Here is a 15,835-nt window from a genome sequence, read left to right on the forward strand (position 1 = left end):
GGAGGACACAAGAGGGACATGTATGCACATGCATGAACAGATGATAAGAAGCATGAAAGCACACAGACCTGTGTGTTTGGCAGAAAGCATTCCAGTGCTAAGTCGGCGCATATATCTCAACATGTATCACTGGTGCTAGGTTACAGTGATGGGGCCAGAAGCTCTGATGTATTGCTGCAGCCAGCAGGGCAACCACACATGCTGGTGGTCATGGCGACAGTCAAATGCAAGGGTTTAGAATGTTTTTAGAATAAATTATGAGCATTTGTAGAGATAGGTCTCACCTGGTTTAAATGGTATGCAACATTTACATGCACTGAACTATATAACATGGTGCCTCCAGAGTACACACATTTCTTTTGTTTTTAGGTGTCAGCAAGAAATCTGAAAAGTGAATGAGCTAGAAAGCTCTCAGAATAGTGATGTGCTTGATTGCAGGTGATAACATTTCTCTGGGTAGAATGATGCCATGTATTACTCTATGAACTCTTCCCTGTTGCTGTGTTTAAAATCAGCATCACATGACTGGATACCAAGAACATAACCTTTCCAGGGAAGCCAACTCTCGATTATAAAGAAGAAAGCTGTTGCTTTTAAAGAGAAAATGAGATTAAAAAATCATTTCCTACAAGAAGTCAAATTATTATAAAAATAGAAAACTACCCTTCTCATGTCAATTCTGTAAAATAGAGTTATTCCTGGATCCCATTTATTTTTTTTTTTACTAATTGTAGCAATTACACATGCACATGCATATGTACACACACACACATTTCTCATTACCTGAATTTTTTCAGCATATGTTTCCACTTGTTGGATTTGATATTGAAGAGTCTTTAAGTTTCGAGATCTTTCATTTTTCTTGGAATAATTAAATTTCAGATTGTTGAATTTCTTTTTTATATCTTTGAACGACTCTTTGAGCTACAGTTTAATAAAAAGTAAAATTATAATTCCCTTAAAATTAGAAAGTCAATATTCATTTGTATGAATCAAAATAGCTGAACATTTTCAAATTCATAATCTTAGAAATATATTCAGAATAATTTCAGTCAAAACTAAATCTTTTTATGGACACTCATCCTTCAATGAGAATAATTTCTGATGTACGATTTTTAATTGAGAACAGTTACAAACTATTTCATTGTTTGCTAAACAAGGAAGTATCTAACATCTTAAACATAAACTCTTGCTAACTCAAATTTTCTTATTTGTATTTCTTTAGTATAATTTTGATACTCGTTCTATTTTCTACATGCTAGTATTGTTCCAGATCTTTCTATATCATAGTACTCTCTCACAGTCATTATGTATAAAAAAAACTATCAAGGCTCCAAGGAACTGTCCATGGTGAAGAGGTCAGTGAGGGGTTGACTCTTAGACTATTTAGTACAGTATGTGAGATTTAGAGAGAAAGGAATTTTATTTGCCCAGCTAAAGTTATTTCCATGAGCAAAATTTAGATAGCTTTACTTCTTAGATGTAGACCATTAACTCTGAAAATACAAACAAACAAATTAAAAACCCAGAGTAAGAGTCCTTGCTACTGAGGGCAAAGCTGGCTTCGTGTAGGCAAGGCATGTTATGATGGTCTTACAAACGTTCGTCTTTACCAATTCACTACGATTCTAAGCAATCCGGTTCTTTTAAACATGTTGCTTTCTGTTGCTTCTACATATTCATGAAGGCTAAGTATTCTTCTAGGCAACTCTCACTTTATATTATCAGCAAACGGAAGCACAAAGGAAACATAAACCTAAGATTATATGGGAGCTTTTACAACAAGAAGAAATCACGTCATGGCTGATAAATTTGAATGATGGAAAGAAAAGTTAGAAATGCATTAAAATTCTTTTCAATGACAGCAAACAAATGACCCGAGAGTATATAAAAAGCCATGCACACGTTACACCTTAGGTCCATAATGCAGAAAAATTCATCTGCCCCAGAAAATGTATGCTTTCTCAAAATGCTCACTCAAATTTTCCATAGTGTGAAAATAAAGCATTGATTTTCTCCTTAACTGTTCTTGAAACAAACCACCTACAAGGCCCTGGCAGACCTGTCTATGTAGAAATTATTATACTTATACAATTTTTGCATAGGATATCCAGATACTCAACCAGTATTGACTTTTTTACATAGAAAATGACATTGCTGAATATTAGTTTTACACTATGGACAGAACCAAAAACAGAGATGATATAAACCATTTTAACAGATAAGTCAACAATCTCCAGAAGGAATGAAAAAAGGCTGTAACTTCAGATTTTGAAAACAACTTCTATATCAGAAGACCAGGAAATATTTATAATGTTTTACTAAGTTGGTATACTTATGAAATGGCTTATTAAATACATACACTCTGTGACACTTGATATTTTAATATACATGTGTTAATTCTAGCAGGAAGGGACAAATGATATACCATTTATCATACTGAAATATAAAGAAACTATGAGTTATTAGTAGAAAACTGAGGTAAGATCTTTTTATATTCCTTATTTTTAATCTACAACTATAAATTACTAAATACCATATCTGAGGCAGCCAGAGATTGCTATTTAAAAACTCCTTCAGTGGCAAGTTACTATTTAACTGTATAGATATTTTGCTTGAAATAATTACAAACTTATGCTGATGGAGAATGTCTCGTGTACTCTAAGGTGTATTTATGTACTAAATACCTCTGGGCAGCACACATAAAGTGGTTAAGATCATCAGAGTAATGTTACAATACTTCAACAAAATTAACAACCAAATTATTTAGGGTGTGAGAGTGCTTGCCTAGAATCCCAGTACTTTGTTTCAGAAGGAGGATAACAAATTCAAGGACAATCACAATTACATAGTGAAAGCTTGTTCCAAAAAAAAGGAAGAAAGAAAAGAGAGAAAAGAGGAGAGGAGAGGAGAGGAGAGGAGAGGAGAGGAGAGGAGAGGAGAGGAGAGGAGAGGAGACGAGAGGAGAGGAGAGGAGACGAGAGGAGACGAGAGGAGACGAGAGGAGACGAGACGAGACGAGACGAGACGAGACAAGACAAGACAAGACAGGAAAAGGGTTCTGGAATGGCTCAATGGGTTAAGCTCGATGCACAAGTATGAGAGCCAGAGTTCAGATCCCCAGGAACCATGTAAAGCCAAGCATGGTGACATGTGTCTGTAATCCTAGTCTGTAATGCTGAGATTACAGTCTCTGGGAAACAGAGACAGAACTTCCAGAAGCTCAAAAGAGACTGTTCTAAACAAAGTAGAAGAGTGGGCTGGCATCCAAGGTTGTCCTCTGACTCCCATACATACAATATAGTATGGCAGCACCTGTAACCACATACAGAAACACGCACTCACATACACACCATACACACACAAAATAAAAGTGAATATGATAAAGTAATAAATAAAATAACCATTACAAAAGGAATTAAGCTGTTCAGTCACTAGTATTTATACACTGGAAAACAGCTTTCTACCTTTCTATATTTACTGAATCATGTTTATTGTTTTTGATCATTCTAGAGGAAGAAAGAGAGGTTCTACCATCAACTTGACAGCCAAAGAGTTTCATCTGCTTTTTCAACCAGGAAGGTTTAACATCTATTTGAATGCTGTATGAGCAATGTAGGGAGACAGATCCCTAACACTTTCATTCTAAACCATGCTCTTTCTAGTTAACTCTGGATTAAGAAACATCAGACTTTTAACTGGTAAGAACGGCTTCATTTCTGCATGACCAGCATGTATGCATTTCCACAGAAGGTGATTTAGAAGGCCAAAGAATGCCCGTGGTGCTTCAGGTATGTGAAACAGGATAGCTTCATTCTAACACATGAGGTCGGGCCACAGAGTTGCTGGCACTATTCTTGTTTAGTCACATTGGAAAGCCATCCAAAATCTAATCTCTTGTACATTCCTCAATGCAGATTCAAGACCACTATACATACAGGTAGAAGGGAGTATGGATGAAGTACCTTTAAGCATCACCAAATCCAGCCACATCACATTTTTCTTACCCATACATTCCAATATGAAAATTTAATCTAATCCCCACATAAGTTGACATCATAGCTTTAAAGGAACTGAGTGCTCCGGTTACTGCTCTGGGGTATCATTGTCCACACAGCTGCTTCTAACTTTAGTGAGCTTGTCAACAATAGGACATGGTGGAGATGGGCCAGACAACTGCCCTACTTGTGCATATAAGCAGCCACACAGCCCAACAGCATGGGAAGAGGAATCGTTTATTCATTAGAAATCAATAGATGCTATAATTCACATTAGTAAAATTTATGTGTTATGGATGTTAGGATTTTTTTTCAGTGAGTAATTTGATCTTTTCCTCTTTGTACATGTTCAGCTCTTCCATGTTTCTACAAGCCCAAACTTACATGGCCATAAATTAGAAAAAAATTCTAAAATTTTAAAACTATTCTGTCTCTTTTTTTTGAAACTACAAAACTTATCCTCTCATAATTTTCCCAGTGGATGATACGTTTCTTTTCAGGGCTGGAAATGAGAAAACTTCTATGGAAACAGAAGGGTAAGAGGCTCCTGACAGGCTAGGGTGGCTTGCTATTCTTAGTCTTGACTAAGCTGGTTGAGGCAGCTTTTATAAGAATGTGTTGTGTGTAAGTCTGGTGCTGGCAAGGCCAACTGGTGTGAGGGACGTGGGCTATTTAAAACCAAGGCAATGGGTTTGCAAAGAAAATCTTGCATTAGAACTATGGCATACTTCTGGCTGAACCCCCAAATTCAAAATGAGCAGTCAGTTTTCATCTCTCTAGCACCCACTTGGCAAGCTCTACTTCTTATCCTCTGTTGGCCCATTCCTGATGACAAAGCTTTCCGAGGCACAGTTTCCATAATGAAAGGCTGTAATGTGCCACCTCCCAGAGATGCTTGAATTCGAAACGAAGACATCCAAAGACTCAAAGTCTAATCTGAACAAGACACTGCAAATATTTTTGGAGGGCACTGGGTCTTAATGTTGGACAGACTTCTGGAGAAGTCTCTGGCCTTCTTCCACTTGGTAACCACAGCACATCCTCCTCAGCTCCAAGGTGCATAGCAACAGGAAGTGAGACAACTTGTAAAGCAAAGACCTGTTCCAAATTACGGGCATCAGCCAGTCTCAGCAATAAACATTATCTTCAATGTGCAGCATCTTCATAATGAACTTAATATGTTTTATTTGTTCTATTTGGGGAAATGGTAACTATAATTTTAAACGTGAGCTGTCCATACCCTCTAGAAGATCCTATACAGCATTTTACAGACATCAAACACTATAATTTAAATTTTTGAGCCTTTGGGATGAACATTTTTCTGAACAAATTGTAATCTTTCCTGTCTATTTATACATGCCACCCAAATCCAGTTGGGTCAGGGCCTGCTGAGCAAATGGCTCTGGCTGTGAAGCTCCATGTAGGTTTTAATTTTCTCATGACTCTGGTATTTTGTAGACATTTGTAGTGTTACAGCCTAGCTCACAGTAGCCATGTTAAATATACTTTTTTTTTTTTTTTTTTTTTTTTTTTTTTTTGGTTTTTCGAGACAGGGTTTCTCTGTGTAGCCCTGGCTGTCCTGGAACTCACTCTGTAGACCAGGCTGGCCTCGAACTCAGAAATCCACCTGCCTCTGCCTTCCAAGTGCTGGGATCAAAGGCGTGCATTATCACTGCCCAGCTAAATATACTTTTTTGGATAAAGACAATTTACTATTTTTTTTCAAGAACAAGTTTGGGTTGCAAATCAGAACAATGAATATTGTCTGTGTTTTTCCCAGTGATGCCCCATATGGTGGTTTGTTCTCTATACAAATTTTTCTGTGCCCTTTCCTGCCATGGATGGCTCATTTTGTCAGGAGCAAACTGCCAAACAGTGGAACATGGTTTTCATTCTATCACCTATGCATGTTATATAAAATCCTCAATTATAATCTATTGCTTTTGATCCACTTTGTGTGTCTGGCTCTCAGATGACGAATCCATTCAAATTTACAACAGAATTTGGGGGATCATGCCTGGCATGTGGAATATATATAGTAAATCCTTTCCTTCTTACACCCTGACAGGGAAGATGTTGCTATCCTAGAAGAGATTTTTCAGGGTAAGGTAATATAATAGTCTGAAAGCTTCTGTGCAGAAAACTTATTTTGAGAAAATGGATAGCGGCCTGATTCTGTCATCCCATTCTTCCCAGCAAAATAATTGTGTGTGACACAAAAATAGGAGCCTTTAAGTTATAAATCTCCATTAACATCATGTAAATATAAGGGTAAATTTTTCTTTTTGGTCAGTTTGTAAGAAGGAAACGTGTTTCCTATCAGCATAATAACTTTTAAAATGTAGATTATAAACAAATGATGTTTCTTTTTAATGTAATATGGTTGTAGACATTTCTAGAATGTTTTGTGTGTTAATGATATATTCACATAGCCAAGCAAGAAAATGCAAAGTGCTATTGAGCCATTATGCATACAAATGTATCCTTGCATGAAATGGGTAGGAGAAAAATGCCATAAAATTTGGCATTTTGACAGTTGTGCTTCTCACGGGTAAACATGAAGAAAACAAAATTTTCAAAAACTTCTTATGCATAAAAATGTGCAAAGATAATGAAACGCAAAAGACACTGTTACATGTCCTTAAAGGAAATCACGTCTTATTTTTAAAATGGCATTTAGAGCAGCTTCCATTCGCTCACAAAGTCCTTCTGTAAGTTAGTCTCAGCAAAGCCAAAAGAAAATGTTTTCTGGAAACAATCAAATCAATTGTGACATGATTCATGCATATTATAGAAGATACATTGGAAAGCAGGAATAGAAAGGGTTAAATGGGGTTATATGAAGAGAATAGTTCATTCCTATAAGCAAACACCAAGCATGTTCATGTCTGGCAGGTGAATCGTGGGTCAAAGCTGACCCCCCTCCCAATAAACCCCCAAAACTACAGACAGAAGCTCTGCAGCCTTCTTTGAATTGTTAAGATGAATCCCACACACATACATCTTCATGTTCTCGTATGAAAATGAAGACATAAAGCCTGATATTCTCTGAGGTCTACTGCAACTCAGTGTCTGAGAACTTTTGTGAGCTACTTTGATCACATTGAAAATAAAACAGTGTTTTGTGATCAACTCTAAATATTAAATGTTAAGTATGGTCTAGTTCCTTGGAAAAATATTATTCATTTGTTTGTATCAGAAAATTACTTAACACACTGCCTTTCAATATTTTGTTGTTTGTTTTGGGATGGGATCTTATGTGGCCCATACTGACCTCGAACTTGTTCTGTACCCGAGACTGGCTTTGAACCCCTGCTCTCCCTGCGGTTGCCTCCCAAGAGTTAAGAAAACAGGCATGTGCTACCTTGCCTGGCTTCATTTTATTTTTTATAATACTCTGGATACCCATGTCTAAACAACACATATAGATGCCAAATGTTGTCACCATGGGAATATCAACTGAGTCTCCTCACAGTCATGGTACAAAGTAGAATAAGACATAACTTCATTTTATTTTACTAAAGGTCATCAACAATATTCTTTCTGATTATTTTGCCACCAGTTTGGTGTTTGTGAAATCCAGAATATGGATGCCACACTTCAACACGCCTGCTGTATCTCCACAAAAACAAAAACAAAAACAGACAGAAACAAAAGTCAAAGAGACCAAAGGTTTTCAAAGCCCCTTCAAGTGTGAAAGGATAGCCTACAGATTAATTGGATCAGAAGCGATGGAGAACGATACTTCTCTTAGTAATTATGAGTGCATTAAAATGATACCTGATGCCTAAACCAAACCCACATGTGTCTGTTTGCTCATTCCTGAAGTGGTACAGACAATCCTGGGGCGTCCCTACTATGACTGGAAGGGTCATCTGTCATCTGGGCTGGCTCCAAGGGCAAGTTCATCATGAGGTTGTCCCTGTAAATAGAAGTTCTGGAAGGCTTTAGGCAGGGGGACCAAGCTTCATAAATGCCACAGCTCTTCAGGGACATAGAAACCCAGAGAGGTGGGGCTGGGAATGCACGTAGCCTGCTTCACCAATGCTCTCTCTGCAGTTACAGAACTGTGCCATCTCTGCAGGGAGAGATGTTTGGGCAGAGCAAAGGAAAAAGAGAAGGAAAAAGATGAAAGGAAGGGAAAGAACTAAGAAATTTTAGAGAAAGATCGGTTTTTTTTGAACATGGCCATGAATCTTTCATAGCCCCGGGAGAATCAAGACACTCTGGAAGATTCTTGATTCAAAACTAAACAGAGCTAACAGAAGTGTAAACCGTAGCACAGGGAAGCAGACGAGGCTGCTCCCCTGTGTAGAGGGCAGACTACACTGTCGGCTCACCGGAATGTGAACCAGACGAAGAGTGGGAAGCATGCAGTGTCGGAACACACTGCTATAGTAAAAGCCATGTCAGCACCTTCCTTCTCCCTGACCCCACACCCTCTCCCTGGCCCCTCCTGTTGAACCAGATACTAGCAGCTTCTCCTGATCTCTCACTTTTCTCCCAGCATGCTCCCTCTTGCACCTGCCTGTGACTTGCAAGAAGGGCAGGTCTCCAGTGCAGACGATCATTAAAGCTCCATTACCCATTTTTTTAACCTGTGAGCTAATGATTCTCTGTACCTGGTGGACCTAGATTATGCAGATGGAGCATAAATTAAGAATTCAAGGAAGTTAGTTAGTTAGCTGCCTTTCTCCTCAGCCCTGTTTTTCACAGGACTCCGAAAGATAGAGACAGACGTTGAAGTTGAATTGTCATTTTCACTGTGTTTTCCCTAGAACAAGTGGGTGATGGGTGGAAGACCCGCTGTACTCGGCACTAGATAGTCAGCACACAACCTGTGAATGCAAATCTTAACTGTGGGGCTGGAAGTGAAGGAGGCGGGTGGCGAGGGGAACTTGTCAATGGAGGCAAGGGGAAATTGTGTCTGTGTGGATGGAGGAGCATGGGGGACCCCCTTACCCTTTTCTTTTCCCTGAAACTTCTTTTGCCAGAAAAGGCATTTGTTCCTATCAACAGGAACCAGGTAGTGTCACTTTGGAAAATGCTCTGTGGTCGGTCTCTCAAGAGAAGAGCCTTCTCCCTGCCCTTAGCACTGCCTTCCCCCTGAGTCAATGCAACTTAAATAGAATGTCAGCAGGCTACAGCAACCTGCCACACTGGGCAGTGCTGCCCTTTCCTCTATGCCCTGAAAAAGCTGTGTCCAATCAAGCAGGCTACAACACACACACACACACACACACACACACACACACACACACACACACGGGGGTGGGGGGAAGGATTTGGGAGCTTGAAGTTTACTTAAACTATGGGTACCCTGAAAATGAAAGGGTATGGGTAAAAAACCCATGCTCTGATATTTCCTCCCCTCTATCTCATATGTGTGTGTGTGTGTGTCTGTGTCTGTGTGTGTGTGTCTGTGTCTGTGTCAGTGTCAGTGTGTAGTGTGCAAGCATTATTCATGCACATGCATAGACACTGGGACACATGCTTTGAGGTCAGTGTGTCCTTTCTCAAAGCCCTACCTCATTGATCTCATCTCGTGCCGTGCAGTACTCCAAGCTGCAGGACAGGAGCCGTTCGTATTCTTTGGCTTTGGCACTCCAATTCCTGCTATCCAGTTCAAGGGCCTCCAGCTGCTGCTGCAGGTTCTTTGCAGAAACATTAGAGCAATTCTGGAAATGGAGGATGTGGAAATAGCAAAAAGGAACCCGTGAGATGGCCACACAGTGTACCATTTGCTGTATTGTGATGCTCACAAATGGCTTCAAAAGAGATATAGGGTCCTAATTTATTTTACCCTAAACATGTTTGAATCTAATAATTTTAGAAAGAAGCCAGACACTCCAACATTATGGAGTAGACATTTCTATTCTTGACTCTCATCATCATGCCTAACTCCTCAGAGACGCCACTCATGATAAGGTCTAATTTTTACTTCAAAAAGCATAAAATATGCATTAGAAACATTCTGCCTCAGCGCTGTAATTTTCTCGTCAACTTGAGTTTAACCTCAGGTTCATTATGCAAGTGCTCCAATCTCTATCCAGCACAGGAGGGATGCTGGAACCAAGGCCAGAGGAGGACTGGGGCACAGTTTGTGCTATTTGTGCAAAGTGGCACATTCCGCTTTCTTCTTAGTTTTAAAAATAAATCTACAAATATAATAAAACCCTTTAGAAAATGTTGTCACTGGTAAAAGTGAATTCTTTTAACAGTAACAAATTCATATATTCTGCCTTTTAACTTAAAGAATAGATGCTGGGCTCTCTATACCACATAGCCCCTGATGGGGGTCTTAAATGAACTTTAAAGTGAAACTGGACCCATGGTTTTTATTCATAGTGAAGTAAACATAACCTTCCCCCCTCAAAGTATGGGTTTGGGGAAATTGTAAAGCATCAGAGTTCAGTGCATTAGTTATGAATTAGTTATGAACGTTTGACTAGGAGATGCTTTCTGTTCTCTTAGGCTCTCCCATTAACATCTGACCAGTGGTATAAAGCAATGCAAAAACTGGGGCCAGAACCCAGGCCAGAAGTAGAGGGCCTAGGCCCATCCACTCTGGGCTTTAATGGGTAAGTGGCCAGTGTCTTCAGCCTCTTCCTCTATAAAATGGGGCTGCTTATCTGGTAAGACTCTAGGACCTAGTAGACTTCCAGACCTGTAATACTGAAGAGCCACTGTCAGTAGAAATGTATTATGAACCATGGAACCAAACAATTTCCAATGGTCTCATTGAAAACCGAAGAAAAAAAAATAAACAAAATTAACCTTCATAGCAAAATTTAGTCAACCACATATGTCCAAATATCATTTTATAACACATATCCAATATAGAAGTATTAACATCTTTTTTTACCTCACACCTTTGAAATCTAATATATGTATTATTTGAAGTTTTCTCACTTGTGGTTAAATTTCTATCAGAAATACTTGATCTAAATTTAAATTTCTCAAAACTTACAGCTTCTAAGGTGGAATCACATGCCCAAGTAGTTTCTGAATGAATTGAGATATTTCCAACAATGATATTTACAGTTAACTTAGTTCAAATTAAATAAAAGTTTAGGTTTTTAGTTGCATTAGACACATTTCAAATACAGAAACCTGATGTCCATTTGAGATCATGGTTCTATTTTAAATTAACATGAGAATAATATGTATTAAATAGGGTTCTGATGCTCAGATTTTTGCCTTAGACTTATTTGCTTGTTAATGGTGGTGGAAATTAGAACTAATACTCACTCCAATGATTCCATGCCTTTTAAAATTTAACATACTGGGGCTCAGGGATGGCTTAATAACGATCCACTTGGTTAATATGTGTGAGGTTTCTTGCTCAATCCCCTGCACCACACACAAAAGCAACCATTCATTTTAACATGTACTCAGCAATCTGCCTGTTTCTTTCACAGTACCGGGGGGGGGGGGGGGGAGGTAGCAATGATGATGCTCCAAGATGCTTACAGGTCGTTGTACGGATGAAATGATGTCCACTCCTAAGGACAGGGCCAGCCGATGAAGATGGTCTACATGTGCCCGCCTTTCTTGAGAACAGCCCAGTTGCATCTGGACCTCCTCAGAACTTCCCAGTTCCATGGGCTGTGCTAGAAGCTCCAGTTCTCTTGGTTTGATGAGATGAGTCAGCTGGAATTCAGAACGTTAGCACTTAACCTGATTTCTTTCCAAAGCCTGTTTTCTGTAATGCTTTACTAGTTTCATGAAAGGGGGTACATGGAGTCATTCATCCTACGGATGATGGTACAGGTACACATTGCAGTACTGTAACTCCAACAGGAATACATGGATCAGGTCACACTTTCAGTTTATGAAAGAAAGGAAATGCAGTCTGGGCCCATGGTCTCAAATTTAGCAAGCTCTTGGTCTGTGATTTGAGTAAACTCGAAAAAATATTTTAAAGGTGATTTTCCTTTTAGATGTGCATGGTTTTGCCTGCATACACGTCTGTGTACCAAATGCATACAGTTAGTCAGAGGCCAGAAGAGGATGTTGGAGTCTCTGAGCTGGCAGTATAGACGGTTGTGAGCTGCCACGAAATAACCAATAAATGATTTTAACTGAGAACATCACGCTGAAAGCTTCTTGAGATGAATAAGATTAAAAAAAAAAAAAAGAAAAATAACTTGGGTTTTGACCACCCCTCCTCCCAAAAGCTAACAGTTGTGTTGGTAAAAATAAAATCAAGTCTTATAAAACGTGGAGGTGACCATGATGCTAGAGGTGCTAGATGTGGCTAGTGAGTGCTGTGGGAACTTAGAAGACAGAATCGCTGCCTGGGAAGGGGGTTGCTGGAGGGAAGCAACTAAGAGATCTGCCAGCAAGAACCAAGTTGAGAGCTGAGGCTTAGAGGGAGGAATGCATGAGCCATAGTCAAAGGGCCAGAAGGCTGCAGGCAGGCTATCATATGAAGCAGGGTAGAGGAATAATGAGAGGTAAATTAACCAGCAGGGTGAATAAACCTCTTAGACTAAGACAAGTGATTTGGGTTTTGTTTATTGCAGAATCATAACTTTTAAACCCTGCAACTTTTAACAACCACAGTAAAACTTACTTCTTCCTTGACCTGGTGAAACTGGACTGTCTTGTACAGGACTTCCTCATATTCCTGGATTCGCTCTCGCTGCCTCTGATGGAGATGGATTAGATCCTTCAGCTGTTCAGCCTTGTCCTTCAAAGGGGCTCCCTGACCACAGAACACTTCCCACTCTTTCATGATTTGCTGAACATCCTCATGCAGTTGCTGGAAATAGTGAAAGTCGTGCAGGAAGTGAGTTCTTTACAATGAAGATTCTGATTGTCTAAACAATGCATCGCTTTCTCGTTTGTTAACTAACAGATACCTCTGAGCCTCCTCAAAACCCAGATATTGTGCTTAATGATGGAGACGTAGAGGCACATTGTTCAGTATCTATCTTCTCAGGACTTTATAAGCCACATGGGGGATAAAGGTAGGGGGTTCAAAGATAGATGTAAAAATGGAGGGCCACATGTGTCTATGATATGTCAAATGTGCTGGCCTTCCGGTAAGTCAATATACATGTTCAGACATTTAATCTAGAGTAGAATCATGTGGTATGATAAGGACACCAAGAGAAGTATAAAAATACATCAGGGGAATTACTTGTGCTCCACAATGAAAGAATGATCAGTATGAGCCCCAGCTGAACAGCACACAAGAGATGCTGCTATAAAGCAGTCATGCTGTGAGCCACAAATAGCCACCACGCGGAGAAGGGATCAACTGTCTTCCCTTTCAGTCGGCACTGCTCAGACATCCCATGTAGGAATCCAGACCCTGGAGGAGAGCTTACAAGAGGCAGACTGATTCAAGAGGATTCTACTCTTGTCCCAGGAGTGGATCTTATATCAAAGGAGAACGGAAAGGAAATGCTGTAGGCTAAGGACATAATTTTCAGAAGACTGACTTGCATAGGATTGTCAGGTCCAAATCAAGTCTTTGGACCTCAAATTGATGGCACATGATATAGTAACAGAACTAAATACTAAAGCAATGGCTCCTAAGTAAGAATTTATACATACATACACACACACACACACACACACACACACACACACACACACACACACGTGTGTGTCAAAAGAAGTGTATGTGTACCACACAGAATCTAGCAAGTTGGGCTAGCCATACTTAATGAGAGTGTGGATAGGAGAGTTAGCTGTGGTTGTGATGCTATATATGTGTATATGTGTACAGAGTAAATAATGGCCATACCTCACATGTTTTATTTTAACAGAACCTTCAGTTAGATAGTTGCTAAAGGAATCTCCAAACATTCAATTCAAGATTTCCTCAAAGCCAATACATATTAAGTAGTAACAGATAGATGCATCTTAAGTGTTTCAACAAAACCCAGAAATGCAATAGCATTTGTTTGTAAGTCAGAACTGGGAAGATGGAGGTAAAAAGATCAGGAGTTCAAGGTCACCCTTGGCTGTATTGCAAGTTTGAAGCTAGCCTGGGCTTGAGACTCTATCTCAAAAATAAGTGAATAAGTAAGTAAGTAAGTAAGTAAGTAAATAAATAAATAAATCTGAGTAGGAATGTCTGACAGTCGACCTGTCTTGAGAGTTGTATCAAGGAGCAGCAGAAGAATGGGCGGAGGTTGGGGTTAAGCAGTTAAGGGCCTGAGGCCTGACTTGTGGCTTTATATCTTGTACTCAGAGAGTTCCCTTGGAAGGTGACTGACGCCCACAGAAAAAATTATCAGGAAGGGGGTATGGTAAAAGTTGGGAAGCTTGAGGGCAGGAACAGTGACATTCCAGCGATTTGTGGACCAATGACAATACCACTTCTAGATCAGAGGTTGTCGATTTTGTTCTGAGATGCCTTAACTTTATACAGTCCATAAGAAAATAGTGACTATATGGTAAATATGTCAATAAGTTAACTAGAAATATAAAGTAAATTAATGCAAAATGAAAATATACCCAGGACACAATGTGGCTTAAATGTTTGGCTATCATCAAATACAAAAGTATGTATGGAAACAATAGGAAAATGTGTTATTACAGGGATTTTTAGAGAGAAGTGGTACTTAAGAGAAAGGATGCTTATAAGGCAAACTGTAACTGGAGACTTGGGAGATATTTTTCCATTCTACCAAATCCATTCATTGACATCTCCACCTGGAGCTGAGGCTTCATTGCGATCCACCTCCTTCGCAGATCTGACATGTTCTGGAGGCTCCCTCCAAGGTCAAGTGCAGAGACAGGCATCAGAACCTCATGGAGAAGTTTTACATTGTGAGTAGTCTGAAACAGACATTGACAATTAGGAATGTGTTTCTGGCAACTCAGCACATGCGGTCACTTCCCTGGTAACACAGTGTGCTGAGCTTTCAGCCCGTGTAACACTGGCCTTTGCCAGAGAGGTCACACACATCCCTTGATCTCCTGTGATTTTTATGTTGTTTTTTTTATAAGATCGATTTATTTATTTATTTATTTTGTATATGAGAACAGTGTTGCTGTATTCAGACACACCAGAAGAGGGCGTTGGATCCCATTACAGATGGTTGTGAGCCACCATGTGGTTGCTGGAAATTGAACTCAGGACTTCTGGAAGAGCAGCCAGTGCTCTTAATCTCTGAGCCATTTCTCCAGCCCTTTAATGTTATTTTTTTAAAATCATGATAACATATAACAAAATGCACAATTTTTACCCTTTCTGTGTGTACAATTAAGTCACCACCATCCACCTACAGACTGTTCTCATCAACCTGAACAGGACCTCTGAACCTGTTAAGCAGCACCCCCATTCCCTTCTTCCTTCTGCATCCTCTGATAGCATCTATTCTGATCTTTGTTTCTGAATTTGGCTACAGGGCTGCAAATAAGCAGAACCACACGATTTCTGCACTGTTGTGCTTGCCTGATTTCTATTACCTCATGGTTTTAAGGCTCTATCATGCTGCACAGATCAGAATTTATTCTTTGAGGGGTACCATTCGACATTTCTTTTTGTTTGTTTTCAGGCTAAGGTCTAACCCTGTGCTTTATGTAAGCTTGATCTTGCACTGAGCCATTGTCCAGCCTGTTTCCTTACCTTTTTAAGTTTCTCTTTGAACATTTCCCACTGCTCTCTCACAGGCTTGCCTTCGATGGCTTTGAGGTACCACGCCATTCGGAGATGGCTGAGTTCTTCCCTTCTGGTTGTTTGCTTTTCCATAATGTTCTCCATAATGTGCATTTCATTTTTAACGTTTAATATCTCGTTCTCTTTTGCCTGTTGAATTAATAATCCATGTAATAGCTTTCTTTCCTAAGAGATACATTTTTTTCTTTTGCAT

At 39.5% G+C, this 15,835-nt stretch overlaps 1 protein-coding gene across 4 annotated transcripts in view; it reads right to left on the reverse strand.

Moving 5' to 3' along the window:
* The window catches only part of Ccdc141 (coiled-coil domain containing 141), a 160,129-nt gene that overhangs the window by 19,889 nt on the left and 124,405 nt on the right, over positions 1–15,835 (reverse strand). For all 4 annotated transcript variants that reach the window (XR_013108661.1, XM_076928944.1, XM_034496603.2 and 1 more), the window contains 6 exons: positions 15,592–15,771; positions 14,673–14,798; positions 12,577–12,765; positions 11,472–11,651; positions 9,527–9,676; positions 784–924 (listed from right to left, as the gene is read on the reverse strand). Coding sequence is in view for 3 of the 4 variants with exons in the window: in XM_076928944.1 (XP_076785059.1) it covers positions 784–924; positions 9,527–9,676; positions 11,472–11,651; positions 12,577–12,765; positions 14,673–14,798; positions 15,592–15,771 (966 nt within the window). In the remaining variant the exon portion in view is untranslated. The remainder of the gene's footprint in view (positions 1–783; positions 925–9,526; positions 9,677–11,471; positions 11,652–12,576; positions 12,766–14,672; positions 14,799–15,591; positions 15,772–15,835) is intronic.

Source organism: Arvicanthis niloticus, chromosome 2 (assembly GCF_011762505.2).
Source record: "Arvicanthis niloticus isolate mArvNil1 chromosome 2, mArvNil1.pat.X, whole genome shotgun sequence".
Lineage (NCBI taxonomy): Eukaryota > Metazoa > Chordata > Mammalia > Rodentia > Muridae > Arvicanthis > Arvicanthis niloticus.